General features: G+C 29.9%; 1 protein-coding gene across 2 annotated transcripts in view; it reads left to right on the forward strand.

Moving 5' to 3' along the window:
• The window catches only part of LOC117182127 (annexin B10), a 177,853-nt gene that overhangs the window by 112,544 nt on the left and 39,766 nt on the right, over positions 1–25,543 (forward strand). For both annotated transcript variants that reach the window (XM_033375167.1, XM_033375168.1), the window contains exon 5: positions 11,181–11,260. In XM_033375167.1, the coding sequence (XP_033231058.1) occupies positions 11,181–11,260 (80 nt within the window). The remainder of the gene's footprint in view (positions 1–11,180; positions 11,261–25,543) is intronic.

The following is a 25,543-nucleotide window of genomic DNA, read 5'->3' on the forward strand; positions in this document are numbered from 1 at the left end:
CTTCAATCTCTGTTGATATAAATTCGAACCAATGTTTCTCAATCTCCTTTTCTTTATCACATCCTATCGAACATCTATCAACGTCAATCATCTTCTACCTCTTTATTAATTTAAATTTCCGTCTATACTTTTCCATCTCCTATTCTACATCTCACCCTATTCTGAATATATACTCATTAATTTTTTTTCTATCCATCTGTCTATCCAAATTCCCTTATATATTTTTAATCTCTTCTTCACTGTCTCATCGTATTCTACATTTATCCACAATCAATCTTTTTCTATCTCTTTGTCAATTTAAATTCACGTTCATCTTTTTCAATGCCCTCTTCTCTATATTATCCTGTCCTTTGTATATCTGCGTCAAACAGATTTTTAAAATTCCCTGTCCGCCGTCTTCCATTGCTTTGATTTTGCTTTCTTTTAAAAATAAAATGCAATAGAGCAGATTGGAAAAAAGTGAAATAAGAATTGCATGCTTTATGATAAAATTATTTTAAAAGAACAACATTTTCATCTATATTCTATAGACGGCGCTATCAGCTTTCGGAGCCAAGGCTAATTTTTAATAGGTCACCAACCAAAAAAAAATAATAGTAGTAATAATAATAGTTATTTAAAATTTGTATTTTGTTTTAAAATTATTCTTCCACGAAATTATAATTTGCCTTCAATTCTTATACTTCCTTGATCAGGACACTATTTTTGAAAATTCATCTTTTTAATTTAAATATTCCCTTCTTTTGGTAGAAATTTAATCTTTTTTTCATTAAAATTTCAATTTTTGATTTGAAATTAAAAGTTTTTTGGGTAGGGAATGCAACTATTTAGCTAAAAATTCGATTTTTTGTGAATTAAACTGTTTGCTATTTAAAATTAAATATTTTTTAGTTTTCATATAAACTTTCATTTGTGTCATTTAGAATTCATCTTCTTCTAAAAATAAGTCGTTTTTTCTATTTATATTTAGTATTAACAATTTTTTTTCGTTCAAATAAAAAAAATACAATACTTTTTTGACATTTCTGAAATCTTCAGAAATATGTTTACAAATTCTCTAGAAACTTATCAAATTTATATTTATGTAACCTCAAAGGAAATAATCTAAGAAAATACTAAAATAAATAGTAATTCGAAATTTTTATTGTACGCTCTAAATTTGTTACCTTCAAATAATAATTTTCCTAAATTAAAAAAAAATCTAGAATAAACAATCTTTATTGGTAGAAAACACGAACATTATGTTAGAAATTCTTCTTTTTTGCTTATAATTTAAACTAGTTAGCTAAAGATTAACTTCTTTTTCTGAAACTTTGATTTGACATATTTGAAGTTTTCAAAAATCTTTTTCAATTTTCTCGATAAACTTGGGAAAATCATACATATTTATATAACCTGAAGGAACTGATTAAAAAAAAAACTAAAAATAAATGGCTATCCGAAATTTTTATTTCGTATTGAAAATTATTTTTTCTTTCCAATTATAATTTTCCTGCAATTTTTGTTCTTGGCTAAAAAATCTTTTTTGGTTAAAAATATAACAATTTTGTTGAAACTTCGTTTTATTAGTTTACAAATTCATCACTTTTCATAGAAATTTTATAATTTATTGTTAAAATTGAAAATTTTTGGCTTAAAATAAAAAGATTTTCGGTTTATGATTCAACTATTATGATAAAAAAATGGTGTGTGAATTAAACTGTTTTTTATTTGAAAAAAATATATACTTTAGTTGTAATATGAAATTTTATATTTATCGGTGAGAATTAATCTTTTTGTTTAAAAGTTAAACTACTATTAGTTTGTAGATTAACTTTTTTGTTGAATCTTTGATTTTGAAACTTTTTCAATTTGCTTGAAAAACTTAGGAAAATGCTCGGGCAAATTATATTACCACATATAAACAAGGACACTATAAAATAAATAACTATTCGAAATTCTTATATTGTATTAAAATTATTTTCTCTTCACATTATAATTTGCTTACGTTTTTTCACATAAAATTAATCTCCTGGGTTTGTTATTAAATAAACTGTTTTTGATTTTTTTTTATATTTTTTAAATTTAACATCAACTTTTTTATTTTTTGTTAAGAATTCGTATTTTGATGAAAATTACCTTTTTTGTTGAAAATTCATATTTTCGCCTTAAAACTTAAAACCGTTTTGTAGAAAATTCATATCTTCTTGAAAATATTTAATATTTTTTGAAAAAACTGCAACTCTTTGAAAATTAATTCTTTTTGGTTGAGGATTCATCCACTTTTTTAAAAAGTTCTCTTTTGAATTAATTCAACTTTTTTTTTATTTGAAATAAAAATTAGTTCAGATTGAAATATTAACTATTACATTTTTCACCGAGAATGTATATTTTTGTTTCAAAATTCAACTGTTTTTTTCAATGTAAACTTTATCGTTAAAATTTTGATTTTACATATCTGACATTTTGAAACGTCTTATTAATTTTCTCAAAAACCTTATAAAAATAAATTTATATAAGCCTAGTAATAAATTTAAAAAAATGAACCTGAAAAATTATATTAATTTTATTAATATTTTATTTTTATTAACTTATTATTTATTTATTAGTTATTTTTTTTAAATTATTATTTAATTCCTTAATTATTAATTAGAATGGTCAAGGGAAGATTGACAAGTTCTTTTTCTGAAATATTGGGAAGTTCACGTTTAGATTCAGAATTCAGGCGATTTTTCAAACCCCTCGAGCGTACCATATCACGTGCTCCTTATCGCAAACAAAGACTGCATAAAGTCTGTGTGGTAGAGGGAGTGAAAATTCAAGCCACTCGGGTATGTAACGTGCATAGTTGTTGAAGTATTCAGCTAGTTTTATCCTTCGTTTTTCACCGTGAGCTATCGGGCATAATAAATAGCTACGTTCTCAGAAAAGATTTGAATTATTAGCAAAATCTCTCTCAACATAGAAAATAATCATTCTTATTATTATACTTTCCCTGATTTACAAAATAGGTACCACTCTATATATTTATATTTAATTAAATAATTAAAGAAGTTTTGTGGCGGTGCGGTCTGAGGGACCGCACGACCACACAACACACTGTACATATTTATGTCTAATTAAGTAGACAGATAAGTTATTGTGACTGTGCGGTCTAAGAGACCGCACGGCCATACGTCGATACTAATTTGTCACTTTTTTCTCAAATGAAGAATAATCGGGATGGTAAATTTTTCTGTTAGTGCTGAGTTCAGTATTATGGTGGGTCTGATCCTAAATTGGTATAATTATGAACAAAGTTTTTTATTGTAAATAATTTTTTTGCTTTTTTCATAATTATTAAAATTTAGAACCAGACCCACCTTTCTTAGTGCTTTTTATTTATTATCTCAAATTTTCAACTAGTGTGGCGCTTCGTGTGAAAATAAGTTGGGAAATAAAAAAAGTGAGGGTAAGGTAGGAATCTGGTCACGTGACCCACTCGTCGCATGGCCTTAAAACAAATTGAAAGAGGTATATAAAATTGTGACGCTGGTGTCGTTGTGCGATCTGAATGACCATTTTTGCGCCAAAATTTTTTCTTAAATTTAATTTTTTGAACGCCTAAAATAAAACGGCTTTAACATACATAAATTTTCTCCAGGCTGGGTAAATACGGTGATTTTTGACGAAAATAGAGAAATACATTTTTGTTAATAAAATTAATGGGAAAAAAGTGAGAAAAAAATGTTAAACAAATTGTTGCATTTCCATACAAAAGGTGAATTTTTAACAATCAAAAATCTTGCATTCCGAAAAGAAAAAAAGTTAATCCAAATGATTTAACTGCAAGCCAAAAGACAAATATAATTGAAAACAGTTGAATATTCAACTTAAAAATATTAATTTTCAACAGCCAAATTAATTTTCAAGCAAACTATTAAATTTGTAACCAACATTAAAGAAACCGAATTTTTAAACAAAATTGTGAAGTTTTTTTTAACTAAGAACAATAAATTTTCTATTAGTAACCAAATAAGTAATTTTTCAGTTAAGAAATTAGTTTTCTACTATAAAAGTGTATAACAAATTGCATGAATTTTCATATAAACTGTAAAATTTTCATGCAAAAAACTATAAACTTTTAGCCAATAACAGAACAGATAATTTGTTAGTTAAAAATTATTTATCTACTGAAAAAAAAATTTCTTAAGGAAATAGTTAAATAAAATTATAAATATTCACCAAAAAAGTGTTAACAAAGAAGTTTCACTTTCCACCACTTTCAAAAGTCAGTTCAATTTTTCAACCAAAAGGACGAATTTTTTATCCAAACGAGGAATATTTAAAAAACCACTTGAATTTTCAACAAAATAAGTAAGTCTTAACAAAATAGTTAATTTTTTCAACAAAGTAGTTAAATTCAGAACCAAAATTATGTGTCAGAAAAAAAATAAATTTGGACAAATTAAATAAAAAGATAAATTTACAACAAAATGTATAAGTTTTCAACCAAATTGTTGAATTTTCAACTAAAAGCGAACAATGTCAGCCAATGGCAGAATAGATAAATTTTGTGTTGAAAATAATTTTTAAATCGAAAAAATTAATTTTTAATAAAATAGTTTTTAAAAATTCTGAATCTTAGGAAAATTAATTTTTTTTTAAATTCCACTATCAAACGCTTTTAGAAAACAGTAGAATTTTAATTTTAGTAGGGCAAATTTTTCTTTTTAAAAAACGAGTATTCAATTAATCAGTTAAATTTTCAACAAAATAATTACAATTTTAACAAAATAGTCGAATTTTGAACAAAATAATTAAATTTTCAACGAAATATTTAAATTTTTAAGTAAAACTATAAGTCTTAAAAAAATTTCAAAAACTTAACCAAAAAGATAATTTTATAACAAAAAAATGTATCAATTTTTAACGAAATTTTTTATTCTTCCACTAAAAACGATCAACTTTTGCCAATAACTTAAAATTTAAATTTCCAGTTAAAAAAGGAATTTTCAACAAGGAATAAAATAGAAATTTGAACAAAATAGTTAACTAAAATTATGAATTAAAAAAAAATTAATTTCTATCAAAGAAGTCCCTCTTTCACCAAATTAGTTATATTTTAACCGAAATATGATTTTAATTAAAAATTTTTTATATAATTTAATTTAACCAAATTTTATTTCAAATATAAATATCAATTCTCAACGAAAAATGGAAGGATCTTAAACTTGCGAAATTTGTTTTTAACAAAGTAGGTAAACTTTCACCCAGTTAGTCGAATTTTCAATCAAACAGACCAATTCATTTTCTACAAAAAGAATAACAAAATGCATGAATTTTCCACCAAACTGTAAAATTTTCAAATAAATAACGACCAATTTTCAGCTAATAAGGGAATAAATAAATCGTTAGTTTAAACATTATTTCACAAACAAAGAATTTTTAACAAAATATTGCAATAAAATTATCAATCTTTGAAATTTTTTAACAATTCTACCAAAAGTGATAAATTTGCTTCAATATTTATACCTTTTTATTCAAATTGTTAACTTTTAAATTATAAAACGATCAATTCTCAGCAAATAACAGAATTGTTAAAGTTTTAATTCAGAAATTAATTTTCAACAAAAAAGGAATTATCAACAAAATAGTTAAATAAAATTATGAATCTGAAAAACACATACATTTTTAACAATAAAATTCCATTGACAACCACTTTGAACCGCTTCGAGAAGATAGTTCAATTTTCAATGCGAAAAGACGAATGTTTATTTCAAAAAGATGAATATGTAACAAACCATTTAAATATTTAAAAAATAGTTGAATTTTCAATAAAATAGTTGAGTATTTAACAAAATAGTTAAATTATCATCGAAATATGGACATGTTTAACTGAAATTATGTATCTTAAAAAAAATATTGAAAAATTTTATCAAAAAAGATAAATTTAGAAAAGAAAATGCATCGATTTCCAATCATATCTTTGAATTTTTAACTAGGAACTATTAATTCGCAGCCAATTATAGAATACTTCCATTTTCAGTTAAAAAATAATTGTTAACATAATAGTTTAATAAAATTATTAATAAAAAAAAATGAATTTTTAAAAACGAAGTTCCTTTTTCAACCAAGTAGTTGTCTTTTTAATAATAAAAAGATTTAATGAAAGGTTCGACGAAAAATATATTGGTTGATAGTCCAACTAAAATTAGATTTTAATTTTAAATCTAAGAATAAAACCAAAATTGTTAATAAATATGTTCAATTTTTAACCAAGTTACATTTGAATTTTTAAATTAATAGCTCAATTTTCGAATATTTTAATTTTTAATTAAGAAGAAGAATTTTCTACAAAAAAAGATGAATGTACCAAAAAATGCATCAATTTCCACTTAAATTGTTAAATTTCAAACTAAAAACGATAAAGTTCCAGTTAAATAAATTAATTTTTAACAACAAAATATCTAATTTTCAAAATAATAGTTCCATCTTTAACATTTTGGTAAAATTAACTTTCAAGGAAAAATAATTGAATTTCTAATGAATTCAATTCGCATTTAAGAAAAAAACTATAGAAATGGGAAGTCTTTCTCAATAGGGGGAAAAAGAGGCATTATTTTTGAAAGAGGGACTAAGGGAAATAGTCTCAAGTCTAAATTTACATTCAGACGCTTTACTTGTCAAATAAAATCACTAATTTAAATGTTCTTAAACACGCTTTGTATCCCCCCCCCCCCCAGGTCACAAATCGTCACAAAACCGGTTGGCCCTCCACCCACTTTCAGTGATTTTTTACTTTCGTAGATTTTGAAAACAAATCTGAAATTGATACTCGTAAAAGATAGATTATAGGGTGGAAAAAATTCAAGGTTGACCAAGAGTTACAAGGCATCAAAGTAAAGACACCGAATTAATTTGTAAAATGAATAATTTGTATAATCTGTACATCTAATAATTATTTATTGTTAATTAACTTTGTTTTCACGAATGCCTAAATAAGGGTAGAGTACGTGAGCCGGAAAAAAATGAGAAGAATAACTTTATTCGACAAGCTTCTCTTCCTGAATGTAATTTATTAACCGTAGCTCAAAGGGGCCACCTGGACGAATCTACTGCAGATTACGCGTTTAAGGGTCTAATTGAATTGGCGCTCGGCCAAAGTGCGAGAAGACAATACCTTGTGAAACTTAGTCGTATAACTCCTCGTGGTGTCCACCCCTCAACAGTGAAACAAGCAATAACTTTTTTTTCGGACATAAATTCTCTGAGTACTTGTAAAAATGGGTTTTAAAAATAAATTAGAGATCTAGTACTTTTGTTCCGAAAATAAACTGGAACCTGGATTTGTGCACACTTTCGGATTTGGCGGACAGTGACCTTGGACATAAATCCAGGGGTTTTTAAAGTAAGGAGTCAGAGTCGCATTGACCATTCCTATTGTATTTGGACGCATGACGCAACCTGATGTAACTCACGGATTGAGCCGAAAGCGTTCCATACCATAATAAGTATTTGAATTTATTTATAAGGTTGTCTTAACATTCCCTAAAGATAATAAATAACAAGGAAATCTGACACTTGGTTTGTCCAATGCACCTCTATACTCTATTCCCCGGGAGAATAACCTGCAGACGCAGTCAATTTTTTATGGCGTTCAGGGAGCGTAAAGGTCAAGTTTCTTTAAGAAAGGCTGAAATAGTAGCGCAAAGTGAACGTGAGTTTGTCCGTTTGTATTTTATTATCGGGGAATAAAGTATAGATACCCTAATCACTGAAAGAATGCAGCCATTAGGCCCCGCCTTTTCACCCGACTTCTCCAACCCGCATTCCCTTTCTCTTCACCTTCCCTATTTCCTCTTCCCTCATTTTCCTTTAGTTTTCCTCAGTTCCCATACTGTACATCCCCTCTGTTTCTCCGTTTCCTTTACTTGTCAAAATTTCCCCTAAATTTCATTAACTTCCTTTACTTCCCCTCCCCTTATTTCCTCCTCTCTTCTACTTTATCACCCCATATTTCCCCTCACTCCTTCACCCCTAATTTCCCCTCATTTCTTCTAGCCGCCATCATTTTATCTCACTTCTCTAAACTTCATTTTCTTAGTCAATTTGAAAAAAAAATAATATAATTTTTTTTTCATTATTCGAAACTTCTTTTTTTTAATTCAAGAAGTGGATTTATAAAATGCAATGACAAAGTACACAGTTTTCTGGCACTCGGTTTGTCCAATGTACCTCTAGACACCCTAGTCACTAAAAGAATGCAGCCACGCGCAGAATACAAATCCTCGGTGGGATTGTGCAGGTTGCGAAGATTATTTAGGTCGTCGTGAAATATGCAGTCGAGAATGGGGCAAATAAATTTTGGCGATGGCGGGCCGAGCTCGATATTGCCATCGTACCATGGTCCTGTTCGCGGAAGACAACTGACTTAACGTTCGAGCCGTTATGTTAGAAAGAATAAATCTATGCTGACGACTTGAAATTAAATGCAAGGAATGAAAATTAATATGGCGATACCAATAATAAAATGAAGACACTTCAACCTTAGCTTATTCTCTCTTCCCGAACTTCTTCCTCATCTACTTCTTCTCTCCTTACTTCCCCAGCTAACACTCCCCTTCCCCTACTGCCTCTCTCCTAATTTTCTCACACTTCCCCTTTCGTCATTTTCCCTTACTCCCCCTACTTTTTCTCGTCTATTTTCTTCTTTTTCTCTACTTGCCCACCCCAAATTTTCCCTAACTTCTTCTACTTCCCGTTCCCTTATTTCCTCCCATTCCCTTCATCCCTAACCTAAATTTTCCCTCATTCCTTCAACCCTCACTTCATCTCGTTTCCCCAACCCTCATATTCTCTTACTTCATATTCCCTTAATTTCCCTACTCCGCTCTCCATATTTCCCCTTACCTCCCCTACTCTCTCTCTTACTCAACACCCTGATCTTTTTCCCCTTTCTTGGCCAACTTCTTCCTCGTGTACTTCTTCCTTTTCTTCTTAAACCCCTTGCGATCACTTGCCTTCTTCTACTTCCTCACCCCTCTGTTCCCTCACTTCCCCTGACCTCATTTTCTCAAAATACCCCTTTCCTTATTTCCCCGTACTTTCCTTGCTTTTTCTACCTTATTCCTTCCTTAACTTCCTCGTCCTTCATTTCCTCTCTTTCACTACATCCCTTGTCCACATTTTCCCTCACTCATCTCACCACTATTGCACTTCATTTCTCCTAGTCACTCTTATTTCACCTCATTCCTCAAACCCTTACTTCCTTTCACGCTCCATTCCCTTATTTTATCTACTCCTTCCTATTATTTTCCCTCGCTCTGCATTCTTTCCCTTCGCACACTTCATCCTTTTCCTAACCTTCCTTCATAAACTTCTTTCTTATCTGCGTCTTCCTCTCCTTACTCCCACAGCCAACATTCGCTTTCCTCTACCCCCCCCCCTATTTTTCCTACATCCCCTTTTATCATTTTCCCACTTCACCCCTTCCCACATTTCTCCACCCAACATTTCCCTCACTCATCCAGCAATTATTTCACCTTATTCCTCCCAGCCATTATTTTACATTATTTCCCCAACCCTCATTTTCTCTCACTTGCCATTCATTCGTTTTTCCTCATCCTTCTGCTTATTTTTCCTTACTCCCTCTTCTTACTCCCTTTCTTGCTTAGCTTCTGCCTCATTTATTTCCTACTCTTTTTACTCCCTTAGCTAACTCTAATCTTTCCCTTCTTCCCCTCCTTTCATTTTCCCACACTACCTCTTTCCTCATTTCTCCTTACTTGTCCTACTTTTACATTCCTTGTTTTCTCTCCTATCATTAGGTCCCTACCAGAAATTTCCCCAAACTTCTCCTACTTCTTCTTCCCTCATATTCTTCCTTTCCATGCTTTCTCAGTGAGGGTGAATCTCTTACTCATCATACCCTCATTCTACCTAATTTCTCCAACCTCATCAAATTTCAATTACCATTTTCTTATTTTCCCTACTCATTTCCACTTATTTCTTCTTACTCCCTCTTTTGCCCCTCCACGCACTTTAACCTTTGTTTTCTCTTCCTTTATTAATTTTTCCCTTATCTACTTCATCGTCTCCTTACTATCCCAGCAAACTCTCCGCTTCCTAACCTCCACTTCCCTTATTTCCTCTCCATTCCTAAATGTTCACTCCACATTTCCCCTCAGTCCTTCAACCTTTATTTCTTCTAGCCAGCGTCATTTCACCACACTTCTCTAACTGTCATTTTCTATGACTTTCCCTACTTTTTATTCTCTTGCTTCTCCTACTTTCTCTTTCCTCATTTGCCCTTCCCTCACCCTTCCTACTTCCCTTCCCCTCATTTCCCGCACTCACAATCCCCTTTTTTTCTTACAACTCCCCGTTCCTCCATTCCTCATACTCTAATTTCCTTCCCCTCATTTTCCCTCACATGACCTATATCTCATATTCTTACTTTTCCTTATCCCCACTTCACATTTATACTTACGCCAAACCCTCATTACTTTCGTTTCTCCTAGCCATCGTCATTTCATCTGTCATCTGGAACCCTCCTTTCCTCTCACTTCTACTTCCTTATTCCTTATTTCTACTTACCTTCCCTTCTCTCATTTTATCTCACTTTCCATCATTTCATTTTTCCTACTACTCCCCTCTCATTTTCCCTAACTTTTCATACTTTCCATTTCTACACTTCAACTTTCTTTTACTTTCTATACGTTCTTTACTCTCCTTTTCTCCCATCTCTTTCTTTGCTATTTCACATTTTTCCTAATTTCCCCTAACCTTGCCTCCTAGTTCTCTTCTCATTTCATGCCCTACTCCAATTCCCTACGCAACATTTTTCCTTATTCCTTAAACCTTATTTATCCTAGCCTCCGTCATTTAAACTTACTTGTTTAACCCTAATTTTTTCTTATTTTCCCTACCTCCGGTTTCCTCATTTCCCCTCTCCTTATTTTCTTTTACTCACTATTACTTAATTTTCTTTACTCCTCTCACCTCATTTTCCCTTACTTCCTCTAATTTCCCCTAGTTCCTATCCCCTTATTTTCCCCCACAGAAGGATTTCAATTGGACAATTTTCAATTTAAATCTTTCTAACTTTTGCCAAGTGCTACAGACTTTGGGAAAATTTACATACGTTTTCGTAAAAAGTACATTTCCACCAAGAAGAATAGAAAAATAGTTTTAAAAAGCATCTCATTTTCCTGTTTCAGTTTACAATCGTCCCTTAGCTGAACATTTATGCAGTGAAACTTCTGGCGATTTTAGAAGGCTACTTACGCTTATTGTTACGGTAAGTGTTATATCTTTTTGCCGATGTAAAAGAGAAATTATTAAGAATGTCTGCATTGCTATCTTTGTATATTTAACAATTTCAAAAGTCCAAGTTATGACGTAATAATCATTAAAGTAATTTTTTAATTATAAAAATGTTTGACCCACAGTATGACAATAAAATTTTTAGGACAAACTAGTCTATTGATTAAAATTTCGGCTCGATTTCACGCATTTTTTTATTCTAATAAAAGATAAATAAATATTAAAGGGACTTATGCGGGCCAATTTTTTATTTTTTTGTTTTTATTAATTTTTTATTTCTGAACAAAGTTGACATTTTTTTCATTTGCTTTTTCCCCTTTAATGAGTTTTCTCCTCACTACTTCCCCTTCTTCTCGCTTCCCCAGATGATTCTCCTCCTCTCCTACTTCTCTTTCCCATCCCTCACTTCCCCTTCTCTACTAACCGTAATTTTTATTCCTTTCTTAATATTTCGCCTACTTTCGTCTTCGTACACTGACTTCCGCTACTTCCTCTTCCTAATTTTCCCTTACGTCCCCTGCTTCTCTTACCTTCACTTTTCTTGATTTCCCCTCAATTCTTCGCTCGTCATTATCCCTGATTTCCCCACACTTCACTTAATTCCGCTCTTTTTATTTTCCTTACTCCTCCTTATATTTTCCCTGATTTGCCCTACATCGCCTACTTAACATACTTCCTCTTCTTTATTTCCGCTCACTTCCCTTTCCCTAATTTGGTCCCAATTCCGCTCCTTTAAAAAAGTACGATGGACGGATACCCGACCGAAACTATAAGATTTGCACGAAACAATAAAATTTGTAACCAAAAAAGGTGAATTCTTACATAATGGTTACATTGTAAACTTTTTAACCAAAGAGAATGAAATAAAAATATTTTGGAAATTTTTTATTTTTTTGAAATTCATTAGAATTTATTTGGAATTTAACTTTAATTCTTATTGATTTAGTCCTGAATTCTTCTGAATGCCTTTAAATTGTTTATAATTTAAATCAATTATTTAGAGTTGACTTGAATTCTTCTAAATTCTCCCGATTCTGCTTAGTTCAATGTTTTTTTTTAAATTTTGTTGATTTAAAGTATTAAACACATTTTGAATTCTCAGAAATTTAATCAAATTTTTTTTAACTCCTTTCAATTCCTCTAAATGCACTCCAAACATGATCAAATCAATCAAGTTTGATAACATTTTTTTATTTTCTCAAATTAACTTGATTTCACCCCTTTTCGCGAAATCAAAGACTATTTATTGGGTTTTTTTAATTCTTTTGAATTCATTTCAATTTTACTTGAAATATTTGGAATTCACTCTTAATTTTTTTGAAATCACTCTGAATTCGTTTAAATTTACTTTAGATTATTATCCATTTTAACGAATTCTTTTAAATTTTGACTAATCATTTAAATATTTCGGACTTTTAAATTTTTTCTTATTCATCAGAATTCATTTTGAATACACCCTGAATTTTTACTAATGTAATCATGAAATCTTTTTAATGCCGTTGAATTATAACTTCACTCGATTCTACTCAATTTAATGAATTTTTCGTTGATGATTTTTACTCTATCCTGAAGTTTTTTAAACTCACGTTTAATTTTAAAATCATTTCATTGATTCTTTTGAATTCTCTTGACTTTTGTAAATTCACTCCGAAATTGATGAATTGAATGTATTTAAAAAAAAATTGCTTTCAATTTACTGGAATTTTTATGCAATCTGTCGAATTCTGTTTAGTTCCCTTTCATTATTCTAAACTCGCTCGACTTTTATTTATTTCATGCTTTTTTTTTAATTTATATAAATTCTGCTGAATTCGTCCTGAATTCTGTTCAATCTCGTTTAATAAAATTTAATGGATATTTTTTTATCAAAATTATTCTTTTAGTTGACTTAAATTCTTATGAATTCCATAAAATTCTTCCTAATTCCTTTAAATTCTTCTAAATTCACTCCCATTTTATTGAAATCAATTGAATTTTTTCGGAGTTTGCTTGAATTCTATCAAATTAACTCTGAATTCTTATGAATTAACTCTGGATTCCATTAAATTTACAATGGATTCTTATAAAAATCACCGAATTTTTTTGAATTCCCTTGAATTCTTCTATCTGGTTTCGAGTTTTACTGGAATCAATAAAATATTATAGATTTAAAAAAGAAATTCCAATTAATTAGAATTCATTTCGAATACACCCTTAATTCCTAATTATGAATTCTTTTTATTATTTTTTAATTCTAAATTCACTCTGTTCTACTCCATTCAATAGATCTTTTCATTTTTTTATTTTACTTCACCCTGAATTTTTTTAAACTCCAAACTTAATGAATTCAATGAATGTAAAAAAAATGAAATGTTTTCAATTCACTTAAATTTTTATTAATTCAATCGGATTCTATTCATTTTACTTTTATTCCTCTAAACTCACTCGAGTTTTATTTCTTTCATAGTTTATTTTAATTGACACAAATTCTGTTGAATTTATCCTGAGTTCTGTTCAATCTCATTTTATAAAATTGAATGAAATTTTTTTAAATTATTAATGAACTGACAGTATTATTAATTATTAATAATTATTTTGAATTGAATATTAATTCTTATGAATTTATTCTAAATTAGTTTAAATTTACCTTAAAGTCTTGTTAAATTTATCAAATTCTTTTGAATTCCCTTAAGTTCTTCTGAATTCTTTTAAATTGTACTGAAATTAAATAAATACATTTTTCAATTTACTTATATCTAGTTCATGAGAATTCATTTGGCATAAATCCTGAATTCTTATTAATTAAATCATGAATTCTTTTTAATATTTGAAATTCTAAATTCAATAGATTTCTTTCTTTCTTTTTTTTACTTTACCCTGATGTTTTTTTAAATCGCCTTTAATTATCAAACATTTAATCATATTCCTTCAGAGTCTCCTGCATTCCCTTGAATTCTTAGAAATTCATTTCTATTTTCTTTAAATCAATGGAACTTTTACTATTCATTTGTATTGTTTCGGATTTTACTTGAATTGTTTTAAATTCACTCTGAACTCTTAAGAATTTATTCTGAATGCCTTAAAATTCACCTGGAATTCTTATAAGTTTTATCCAATTCCTTTGAATTATTTTGAATTAAAAAAAGCATTAGGTACATGATGTTTTCACAATAATTACAATTAATTAATTTTTTTCACAAATTACATTTTAAAGTACTATAGGAATCTTTAAACAAAATATTTCAGTTTCATGAAATTCAGAGATTATTCTCTGATAAATATTACATACATTGTAAGGTCAAAAGAAATTTTTAGCCTTTAATTTTGAATTTGTCGAAAATATAAAACTAAGAAAATTTATTCTTAAACCTAAAACAGCCTGGCCGAACCTAAAAAAACTCAGAATTCAAATAAAATTTATGGCAGTATTTTTTCAACAAAAGGAATAAATTTGGGGTAGGCAGAATGTATGCAGAAACATTGTCACACGTAATGTGTTCGTGTCTGGAGTTAGGTAGTACATTAAAGTTGAGCATTTGAAAGAAAAACTTATCCGCATCCCTCGACGATTTCCAGATGAGATAAGCCAGAAAACTTCTTTGAAAAATTGAAAAAGTTTTTCATTCTATTTAAAAACGAGTCACGAATATTCAGAATAGGGTACAAATGTGCTCTTTTGTAGCATCTCGAACTAAACAAAGAAGCATTATGAAATAATTTAAAGGATCTCTCAGCCAAAATCTCGAAATTTTAAGCCAAAAAGACGAATTTTTTACAAAATAGTTGAATCCTCAATCGGAAAATATGAATTTTCAATAAAAAAGTTAATTTTCTATCAAATAGTTAACATTTTAAATAAATATTTCAATTGCGAGACAAATAATTTGATTTTAAATCAAAAAGATTAATTTTCAACTATAAAGAAAACATTTCTACCGAAAAAGACATTTAAAAAAATACAAATGTTTTCATTTTTTTCAAACTAAAATATCCAATTTTCTAAAAAATAAAACGAATTTTCATTTCGAAAATATGAATTTTTAACCAAACGCCAGAATTAAAAATTAAAAACATTCATTTTAACCAATAATAAACTAGGTTAATTTTGAAGATAAAAAAATTAATTTAAAAAAAAAAAGATTAATTTTTACCCCTGAAATTAATTTTCTGTAAAAAGAAGAATTTTTCACTAAAAAAAATTCAACTAAAAACGGAATAGTGAAATTTTCAAAACAAAAATTAATTTTTTAGGAATCTATCGGCTTTAAGATATTTATTCTCATTATAATAATCGCTCGTCATTTTTCTATAAAAAAATTATTGTTTAACCAAAAAGAAAAAACGAATTTTCAGAGAAATAATTAGATTTACAACAAAACAGATGTGTCTTCTACCAAGAAAATTTATTTTTTTCAAAAAAGTCATCGTTTAAACAAAATACACGAATTTTTAACCAAAAAGTTCATTTTTCCCAAAAGAGATAAATTTGGTAATCATAATGAAGAATTTTTTTATAAATTTAATTTTCTACCAAAGAGTAGAATTTTCAATTTGAAAAATTAATTTTAAGAAAAAATGGACGTTACATTTTCCGATAAATAAAATTAATTTTCAGATAAAAAGAATCGAATTTTCAGCAAAGTCGTTACATTTTCCACCAAGCAGATGATTAAAAAAAATTATCATCTTCAAAAAAAAAAATTTTGAAAAAGAAGATAAGCATTCAACTAATTTGTTAAAAATTCCAACCAAAAACATAAATTCTGAAGAAAAAACAATAGTTCTCTACCAAAAAGGAAACAAATTAACAAGCAAAGTTGTTAAATTTTCAACAAAACAGATGAATTTTTCAACAAAAAAATTCATTCTCTACCAAAAAGTACAAAATTTCACAAAAATACAAGAATTTTCATTCAAAAAGTTTATTTCTATTAAAAGAGATGGATTTTCAAACAAAATGATGAATTTTTCTACAAAATACTTGGATTATCAACCCAAAAATATTAATTATCAACAAAATAGTTTAATTATCAACTAAAAAAGATCAATTAACATTTTGAAATATCAATTTGGACGAAAAATGGAATAATAACAGTTTCCTTTGAGATAACTAATTATTAAGCAAAAAAATTACAGAAGGATCTATCGTCTTTAAGAAACACGTTCTTCCAATAATCGCCCGGCAAATACATTTTTTACCAAAAAGACTAATTCTCAACAAAATACATTAATTTTTGACTAAATTGGAGAATTTGAAAGTTAAAAAGGCGAATTCTTTAAAGGCTGCTGAATTCGTAAGCAAAAAATATGAATTTTCATTTAAAATAATAATTTGTTGCTAAAAAGTTGTCATTTCAAATAAATATTTTAATTTCAAACTGAAATAGTACATTTTTTAAGGTAAAAGATTAAAGTTCTATTAAAAAGGAGGAAATTTCAACAAAGTAAAATAATTTTAAAAGAAAGACTTTTTTGCCTAAACATATGAATTTTCAAACCAAAACGATTATTTTTCTACAAAAAAATTGAATTTTTAACCCAAAAATATAAATTTTAAACTAAAATTATGATCCTCAACAACAAAAAATGAATTTTTAACAAGAATCCAATATTTAACTAAATAAATGAAAGAAAGATGAATTTTTGACTAAGAAGACTAATTTTTACCAAGGAATATGAATTTTTAAGAAAATGTACCAATTTTCTACTAAAAAGGACTTTTTCTAAACAAGTTTTTTAATTTAAAAAAAAAAACACCAAAATTGGAATAGTTAAGTTTATAGTCAAATTAATTAATTTACATGAGAAAAGTAAGTGGTGTTAAAAAGAAGACCAAATTAGGAGAAAAACTGGTTTTAAAAAACTAGATAGTTGTAGGGCTTGCCACATCGGATGGGAATGGAAACAATAAAAGTAATGGAGAAAGACTTAAGAGGTAGTAGAAAAAGTAAGGAAAGTATAAAAGTAAAGTATAAGAGGGAACGAGCTGGTGGTGGAAATTGAATGACAAAAAGTACAACAGGAAGTGATAGCAGGGTTCAGTGTTTCCTCTATTCCCATTTTTTAATTTATCCTTCTCTTTCTTTAATTTCGTATTCCCTTTTTCCAAATTTTCCGTTTCTCTGTGTAAAAATGCTTTTTTTCAGATTTCCCTTTACCCAATTTCAAAATTCCTCTTTTCATCTTTTTTCAAATCTCCTCTTATTAATGTTTCCCCTATTCTCAAGAAACTTTCCCTTTTTTCTTTTTTTTCTTAAATATACGATATTTGTCAATATAATTTTTCATTTTACACATAAATGCTAAAAAAAGTTCAAATTTAAATTTTTTAATTCATTGAAATAATGAAAAACAATCTAAATTTGCTCTTCCCCTAAATCATGAAAACAGATTAACAAATAGTTCTGAACTTAAAAAAGAATTTTCTTTTTTAATTTTATAAAATGTTTCTAATCGAATAATATATATGTTGAAATTAAAATTGTTATTGTTAAACAATTTCAAATTCAAACATTTAGAATTAAAGTATTGCAAAATTATCAATTGTAACTTTAATTTTTTAATTATAAATAATTTTGTATTCAATTTAAAAAAATATAAATACTTAAAATTTAAAAAGACCCTAATTTAAAAATTTTCAATTTATTAATTCTATGAAAATTAAAATTGTTATAAATTAAAAAAAAAAATTTTAAAGTAGCAAAATAATTTTCTATAGATTAAGCAGTCTAATCGATTTTTTAGCAGAATTAAATATGTTGAAACAATTAACGATAATTTTTTTCAAGAATTTAAACAATTTTTAAAAACTACCAAAAATCAAGCATTTAAAAAATCGAAAAATTTAAGGGCACTTTTGATTATATGTTAAATATGTTTCCATTAAACATGCATACAGTTTTAGCAACAATTAAGGTTACGTTAAAATTTTACACAAAGAATATTCCAACAAGATTTTTCAATTTTGAACAGCTTTAGGTTTTGTTTTAATATCTGAAAAAGTTGTAATTTGAACAATATTTAGAATCATTCGGAAATTTTGGTTTATGGTAGTGTTTTTTTATCAGAAATTCTTGTTATTAATTTGAAAAAAAATATATTTTTTTAACATTTCAAATACAATTTACAACTCTTCAACAGTTTCAGGTTATGTTAGAATTTTAGACCCAAAATCAGTATTTTCTGAAAAAAATTAGATTAGATTTGAAAGAAAATAATGTTTTATAATTTTACGTAGAGCTAGCGGTTTGTACTAAAAATATGGATGTAAATTCAAATAGAAAATTTTATTTTTAACTAATGCAGGTTATGTAAACGTTCTTCACTGGAAATTGGTTATTTTAAACAAACCTTATTCAATTTCAAAGAAGGCTTACAATTTATAACAAATTTTTGTTAATTTTTTTAAAGTGTTTTTCGTCGAAAATTGCTTATTATTTTGGATTTAAAAATCATACCGTTTTAAAGATTTTAATTATTTTTCAGATTATCATTTATAGTCATTAAATTCACAACTTTTTGTTTTATTAGCATTTTATAATGGGAGTTGATAGTTTTAATCAGAAATGTTTGTATTTTAAACAAGAAAAAAAATATTAATTGTTTAAAAATATTCATTGTTTTTTCACCGGAAGTCAGTACAGATTTAAGTGAATATTTGCAATTTTAGAACAAATTTAGGTTATGTTGATATTTTTAATCAGAAATCAGTACTTTTGAACAAAAATCATTTATTCAAATCCAATGATTTTCATTTAAAATAGTCTTTCCAAGTAATTTCAAAGAAAATTCATAATTTTTTGAGAATACTTTAACAATTTTGAATTAACTAAGTGTTTTGTCTCGCAAATTGATATGTTTAATTTACAAAAAATTATATTTAAAACTTTTTAAATAAGATTCACAGCTTTCAACAATGTTAGTTTATGTTAATGTCTATTTTATTGAAAATACAATAAGTAGGGAAGGAGAAGTGACAATACGGTGATAAACAACAAAGGGCAATCCTCGAAGGAGAAGGGAATGGGGGTAAATATGGAGATAGGTGATGTCGTAGAAGGAGGCAGGATCAAGAGAAGACGTGGGAAAGTAGGATGTGGGATGAGAAGTAGGAGGTTAAAATTGAGGCAGGAGAAAGGAGTGATAAATTAAGGGAGGGGAAAGGAGAGGGGAAAAGTAGTCAGGAAAGGAGAGGAATTTTAAGTAGGAAAATGTAAGGGAAGAGTGTCAGGTTGGGAAGCAGGAAGGAAAACTTGGAGGGGAGAGAATGACAAGAGTGGCCTGGCCGATTGGATTAATTTTTTTGGTTTCTGTTAAGTATGAAGAGGGGGAGATCGAGATATATATTGCCCAAACTATTAAAGATTCCAGGCTCTGTGGTAAATATTAAAAATAAATTTTCTCCTATGAAAAGTGCATTACCTCGGAATTCTTATGATTCCTCGGAGGAATATCCCTTCTTTTTATTACCCGCAGGCTAAATCGCCTCCGACTACATAACTGTCATTCGCCAGTGGCCGCTACCCTAAAAGTACAAATTGCCTTATATCGAAGCAAAGAGCGGTTTGCTACGGCCGAGAAAGAAGTTCGGTAAGTGAATTTTCTCGAGTTACTTAATGCTCAGTTCCATGAGAATTCATACCCCAGAACTCTGTTGCAGTGATCGCGCTGAATAAACGAGCGCCGAAGGTGCTTTCAACATGGAAAGTACTCCACGACCGGGAAAATTCAATTTATTGCAAAGATACAAGTTGAGCGAAATTTAAACGCCAGAAGGAAAGCAATGCTAAAGTGTAAAATACTGTTCGCTCAGAATTTGTTAGTAAGAAAAGGAAAAATAAAATTTATCCTTGATATGCCGACAATCAATACTGAGGTAAAAGAAAGTAGAGAAAATAGGCGCCATATGTCTACAAAGGAGGGTTTCGTAGCGTATCAAGACGGTAATTAATTCCTTTAAATCTCTCTCCTCTACCCAAGAATTCTCCATCTTCCGCTATGTGATCATGTATTATCATCCCATCCTTTACTTTCCAATCCTATCCCTATTTCTCCTAGACTTTTCTCCCCCTACGTCCCCAAATTTCACTCTTTATTTCTCTCCCTTTACTGCTATTTCCCTACTTCCTCTACACTTCCTCTCCACCACCAATCTACCGCCTACTTTCTTTGGGCAACTATACTTTTTCCTCTCCTCTCTTTTCCTATACTTCACCAACCCTTCTTATTCTCACTCTTTTACTAACTCTTCTTTCTCTAATTCCACTCCTTTAACCTTATTACCCTCCCTTAATTCCTCCTTCATTTTTCCTACCGTCTCCTACTTCTGCCGTTTTTAATTTCCCTCCCCTCTCTAAGAGGACCTCTCTTCTCACTTCCTATACTTCACCAACCCTTCTTATGACCATCGCATACTATTTATCCCTTCTCTACTCTCCCTTATTTGACCTAATTTCCCTATCCTTGATTTCTCCTTCACTTTCCCTCTCTTTTCGTACAACCTATGCAAGATCTCGATTCACTCCTTCCCCTACTTCTCCCGCCTCTACTTCCCCTCCAAGCGTTTGCCTTCCTTTACCAATTATGCTTTATTTTTTTTTTTGCATCTTGGATTTGAAAAACAAACTCGTTTGAAAAGGAAATCTGAATTCTAGGTACTGAAGACCCAGATTCTCAATCGTATTTTTCTCCGCGTACCTTATTTCTTCTTTGATGATAAAGTCGCTGGAAATTAAAGAAGTAAATCAAAGAAAATGAACAGAAAAAAAGCATTTTTAAGTCTTTGTAACAAACAACCTCTGCCTGGAAGCTGAACGTTTTCTTTGTCCTGTTTATCATCCATTGTAAACTAGCACCTCTTGTATATAGAAACTCTTATTCAATCTTATATTTTCTCTACTCGTTGAACCGAGTTCTATTTTGCTCTTTACGAACACAATTCAGTGTTTCCAATGCATCTTAAAAACAGAAAATTAAATCTTAAAAGTATACGCAGCGACTGCCTACTTATCAGGGATCACATTGATCATAGGGAATTTTACATAGGGAAATTTGTCTTTTAAAAAATGGAAAATTTTTTGTTTTGGAAATACCAGTTATTAAAATATTAATTAAGACGTTCAAATCTCCACCTCTTATGCTTTCCTAGTCCTACTCCTCTCTCCTCCCATAATTTACCTCCTCTCACTTTCCCTACTTCCCTACTTCCCCCACTATCCCATCCTTACATTTCTCCTCATTTCGCCTAGCTTGCCTTATTTCGCCCGTATCTACTTCCCCTCCTCACATTTACTGCTTTACCTCCGCTACTCACCTTTTCTTACCTACTAGCCTATTCTCACTCAAATATCCCTCTCCCATAACCCACTTCCTCTCTTCTTCCTTAAATCCCCTTCTCTTACTTCCAATTTACCCCTCTCACTTCTACTCAAGCCCCTTTTGCCTAATTCTTCTTCTTAAACTACCCTGACTTCGGCAATCACTTCCCCTAGTTCTTCCTCTACTTCATCTACTTCTCCTCTCATCGCTTGCCCTACTCCCTATCACATCCCACATTTCACCTCTTCTCAATTACACTAATTCCCCTAACTTTTTCTTACACCTTGCCTAACTTATCCTACTTCTTCCGCCTCTATTTTCCTCTCTTCACACCTCCTACTTCTCCTACCCTACTCAGTCTGATTTACCAACTAGTCCTGTCTCTCTTACCACCTGTCACCTACTTCTCCTTTCCTATTTACCATCAACTGCCTACTTGCTGTGCCTCCCTTATCTCCCATTCACCTACTTCTTCTCCCCTACTTACCATCACCTAACTACTAGTCCTCTCTCTCCTACCTTCTTTCATATACTTCTTCTAGCTTTCCTCAATTTCCTTTTTCTCACTTTCTCTACTCACCCTTATTTTTATAGTACCCCTCCCTTCCCTACTCACCCTCCTTTCACCTAACTTTTCTCCACTCACTATCCTCACTTTATCATTCACATCCTCGGCGTACCCCGTCGCTAATTCCTCTCTGATACCTTGCCCTGCTCCTTCACCCCTTTCATAATTCACCTCCTCTCACTTGCCCTAATTCCCCTATCATCACTTCCCTCACTTACCTCTTCACCTCACCTCTCTTTTTCGACTACTCCTGCCTCCAATTTCCATCTCCATATTTTTTTCAATGCACTTACACTACTCACCCTGACTTACCCAATAGCCTTCCCTCCCCTTTCCGCTTTGACCTACTTCCCCTCTTCTTCCATAAATTCCATTCTTTCGTTTCCCTACTCAACCTTACTTTCATATTACCCTTCATCCCATAATTACCCGCATTTTACCTAATACTTTCTTTCTTAGTACCCTCACTTTGTCATTTACTTCCCCTACCTATCACGCCTCCATGTCATCTCTCATGACTTCCCCTTCTTCGACTACCTTTACTCACTATAACTTATCTACTAGCCATCCCTCCCTTACTCCCCTACTCCCATAGCCATAACTACTTCCCCTTCTTCTCATAATTATCCCTCCTCTCTCTTTCGCGTCTTCTCTCGCGTCCTCTCTCTTTCGGCGTCTTTACGACATCGTTACGACATCTTTACGACAACTTTACGATATCCTATGTCCATGTCGTAAAGGTGTCTTTGCGATATCGTAAAAACATCGTAAAGGCACCGTAACGACACGGACATAGGATGTTGTGAAACTGTCGTAAAAATGTCGTAACGATGTCTTAATGACGTCCCCAAATTTTGTGCCCACTGGGATATTTCTCTCTACTTTCTCTTTCAACGTTTTCCCTCATTTTCCATTACTTACCATACTCTCACTACTTTCCTCCACTCACTCACCTTACTTTCCCACTACTCACTTCTCATACGTCTACTCCCTTCATTTTTCCTACTCACTCTAAGATCTCTTTCAAACTTAATTTTCGTTTCTTTTAAATAACGGATTTTGGTAGAACATTTTAATATAACCTATGGTAATTCAAAACTGTTTTATCTTCCTTAAAATCAAACCAAATGTTTCCAATTTAATGGCTAAATGATAATATGAAGAATAGTTACAATTCGAAAAATCCTATGATTTTTAAAATAATATTATCAATTTTCAATAAAAAAAACTATTAAAAAATAACATAAAATGTTTCCAAATTATAATTTTCCTTTGAAATTAAATTTATGGCGACATATTTAGGGTTAAAACTGCTAACATCACCTAAAATTGTACAAAAAATTGAATCTTCTTTGAAATTCAATTAATTTTTAATATAAATATTGATTTTCGATTAAGAATTCTAGCATGACCTAAAATGATTAAAAAATTGTGAATCTTCTTTATAATGTTTGAAATTACTTTTTCTTTTTTAAATAAAAAATACCAATTTCTGACGAAAAACGACAACAAAAACGATACTTAACATTCTTAAAAAAATTAATGATCTTCTCTAAAATTTAATTAACTTTTAATAATGACTTTCATTTTAAATTCAAAACACTAACACAATAGAAAATTGTGGAAGCCTGTAAATTTTATTTTTGTGAACAAAAGTCATTGGATATAAATTGATTTTTTTATCAATTTAATATAAAGGACAGTAACAAAACCTCAAGTTCCTGAACAAATTTATGTTCCTGACAAATTATATATATTCTTTTATATCTAATAGTTTTTTTAATAAAACATTTACTAACGTAAAATTTAAAAAAAATGATGAAGCTACAAAATCTAATGAGCTTTAAAAATTATTTTTGGTTTTAAAAGTCAAAAAATAAACTAATTTCTAGCAAGAAAAACACATTAAAATAACAAATTTATACTATTTTAAATACTGTATTAGATCTTTTAAATATTGCTTCTTTCGCTCTAAACAAAAGTCGTAATTTCAATTGAATTTTTATTTATAAAAGCTCATTATGTCCCTTGAAAGGTTTTCTCGCATCTATTACAGGAAAAAGTTTTTATTGCACATAATGATTAAACAATTATTAAATAGCATATTTTCATTAATTTTTATTTAGAAATGGAATAAATTAGCAGTTTGATAAATAAGCAAAACAAAAAAAAGTACGGCCAGCAAGAATCGAACGCGCAGTCATCCCAGCGACTATCAGCCTAACGCTCTACCTCTAGTAAATACCTTTCAATGACAAGACTATCAATCCAAGAAAAAGCATACCTATAGAGAATTTAGCGAAAAATAGGAGAAAAATGGGAAATAGGGGACTTTCCGTGACCGTTCCAATTAAAAAAATGTATTTATACATGTCTATATTGTTATTTATACGTAAATGTATTTTTGGTTATTGATATTTCGCTACTGTGCTCTTTTGTAGGTTCTAGGCGCCTTTTTGGTCATTTTTCATTTCTAATATTGTCAAATACATATATAAGACATATGTATTCAAAGAGCAAAACCTTATTTAAAGTCAACAATGGTAACTCAGTACAACCGCACATCATTAACGCTTGGAATTATGAAATGCACTGCTTTTCCATATAACGAACAGTCCCTTTGTCGAGGAAATATATACCTCACCATGCAATTGTGACTTTGTACTTTTGATCTGAACTCTAGCGGAAAGAAAATGCAAATCGTTGTTGCGGAGATGACAAGAAGTGTATATTATTAAGGAAAATATTTCAATGTAAAACGCAATTTGAAGATAATTAATGCTTTTTAGTTTACTCGGAGAAAATCTATTCAGATTATTTCATTTTTCAAATCGAAAAAAGTAATTATCCAATCAGAAATTTCTAATTTTTAGCCTATTAAGTAGCCTAGTAGGACGTTAATTAAATCAGTGAAATCTCCCCATTCTCCCATCACTTCCCCTTCCTTCCACCACTTCCTCTTTCTCCCATTGATTCTCCCTCTTCCCACCACTTCCCCTCCTTCCCTACCTGATCCTATATTATTATCCACCCTTTTCTATTTCTCCTACTTTCACCTCCCTACATCCTTTAGAGGTCATTCATAAATACCTGATACGTTCAGGGGAGTGGGGGATCTACCGAAGTATCATTCTTCATGTTATGATTGATGGAAAAAGTATCACGCAGGGATGGGAGATGATCAGAAGTTGCTGAAAAATGTTTCACGTATTTTTGAATGACCCCTCACATACTTTCCCTTCTCCTATTTCACTCCTTCACTTTTATCCTAACATACAGCTCTTCTCCTCACTCCCCCCTTCCCAACTTTTCTTCTCATCGCTTACACCCCCTCTCTTAACTTGTTATGCCCTTCCCCACCCGCCCCTTCTTTCAACCCCCTTCCACTCCTCT

The sequence above is a fragment of the Belonocnema kinseyi genome, chromosome 10 (genome assembly GCF_010883055.1).
Source record: "Belonocnema kinseyi isolate 2016_QV_RU_SX_M_011 chromosome 10, B_treatae_v1, whole genome shotgun sequence".
Classification (NCBI taxonomy): domain Eukaryota; kingdom Metazoa; phylum Arthropoda; class Insecta; order Hymenoptera; family Cynipidae; genus Belonocnema; species Belonocnema kinseyi.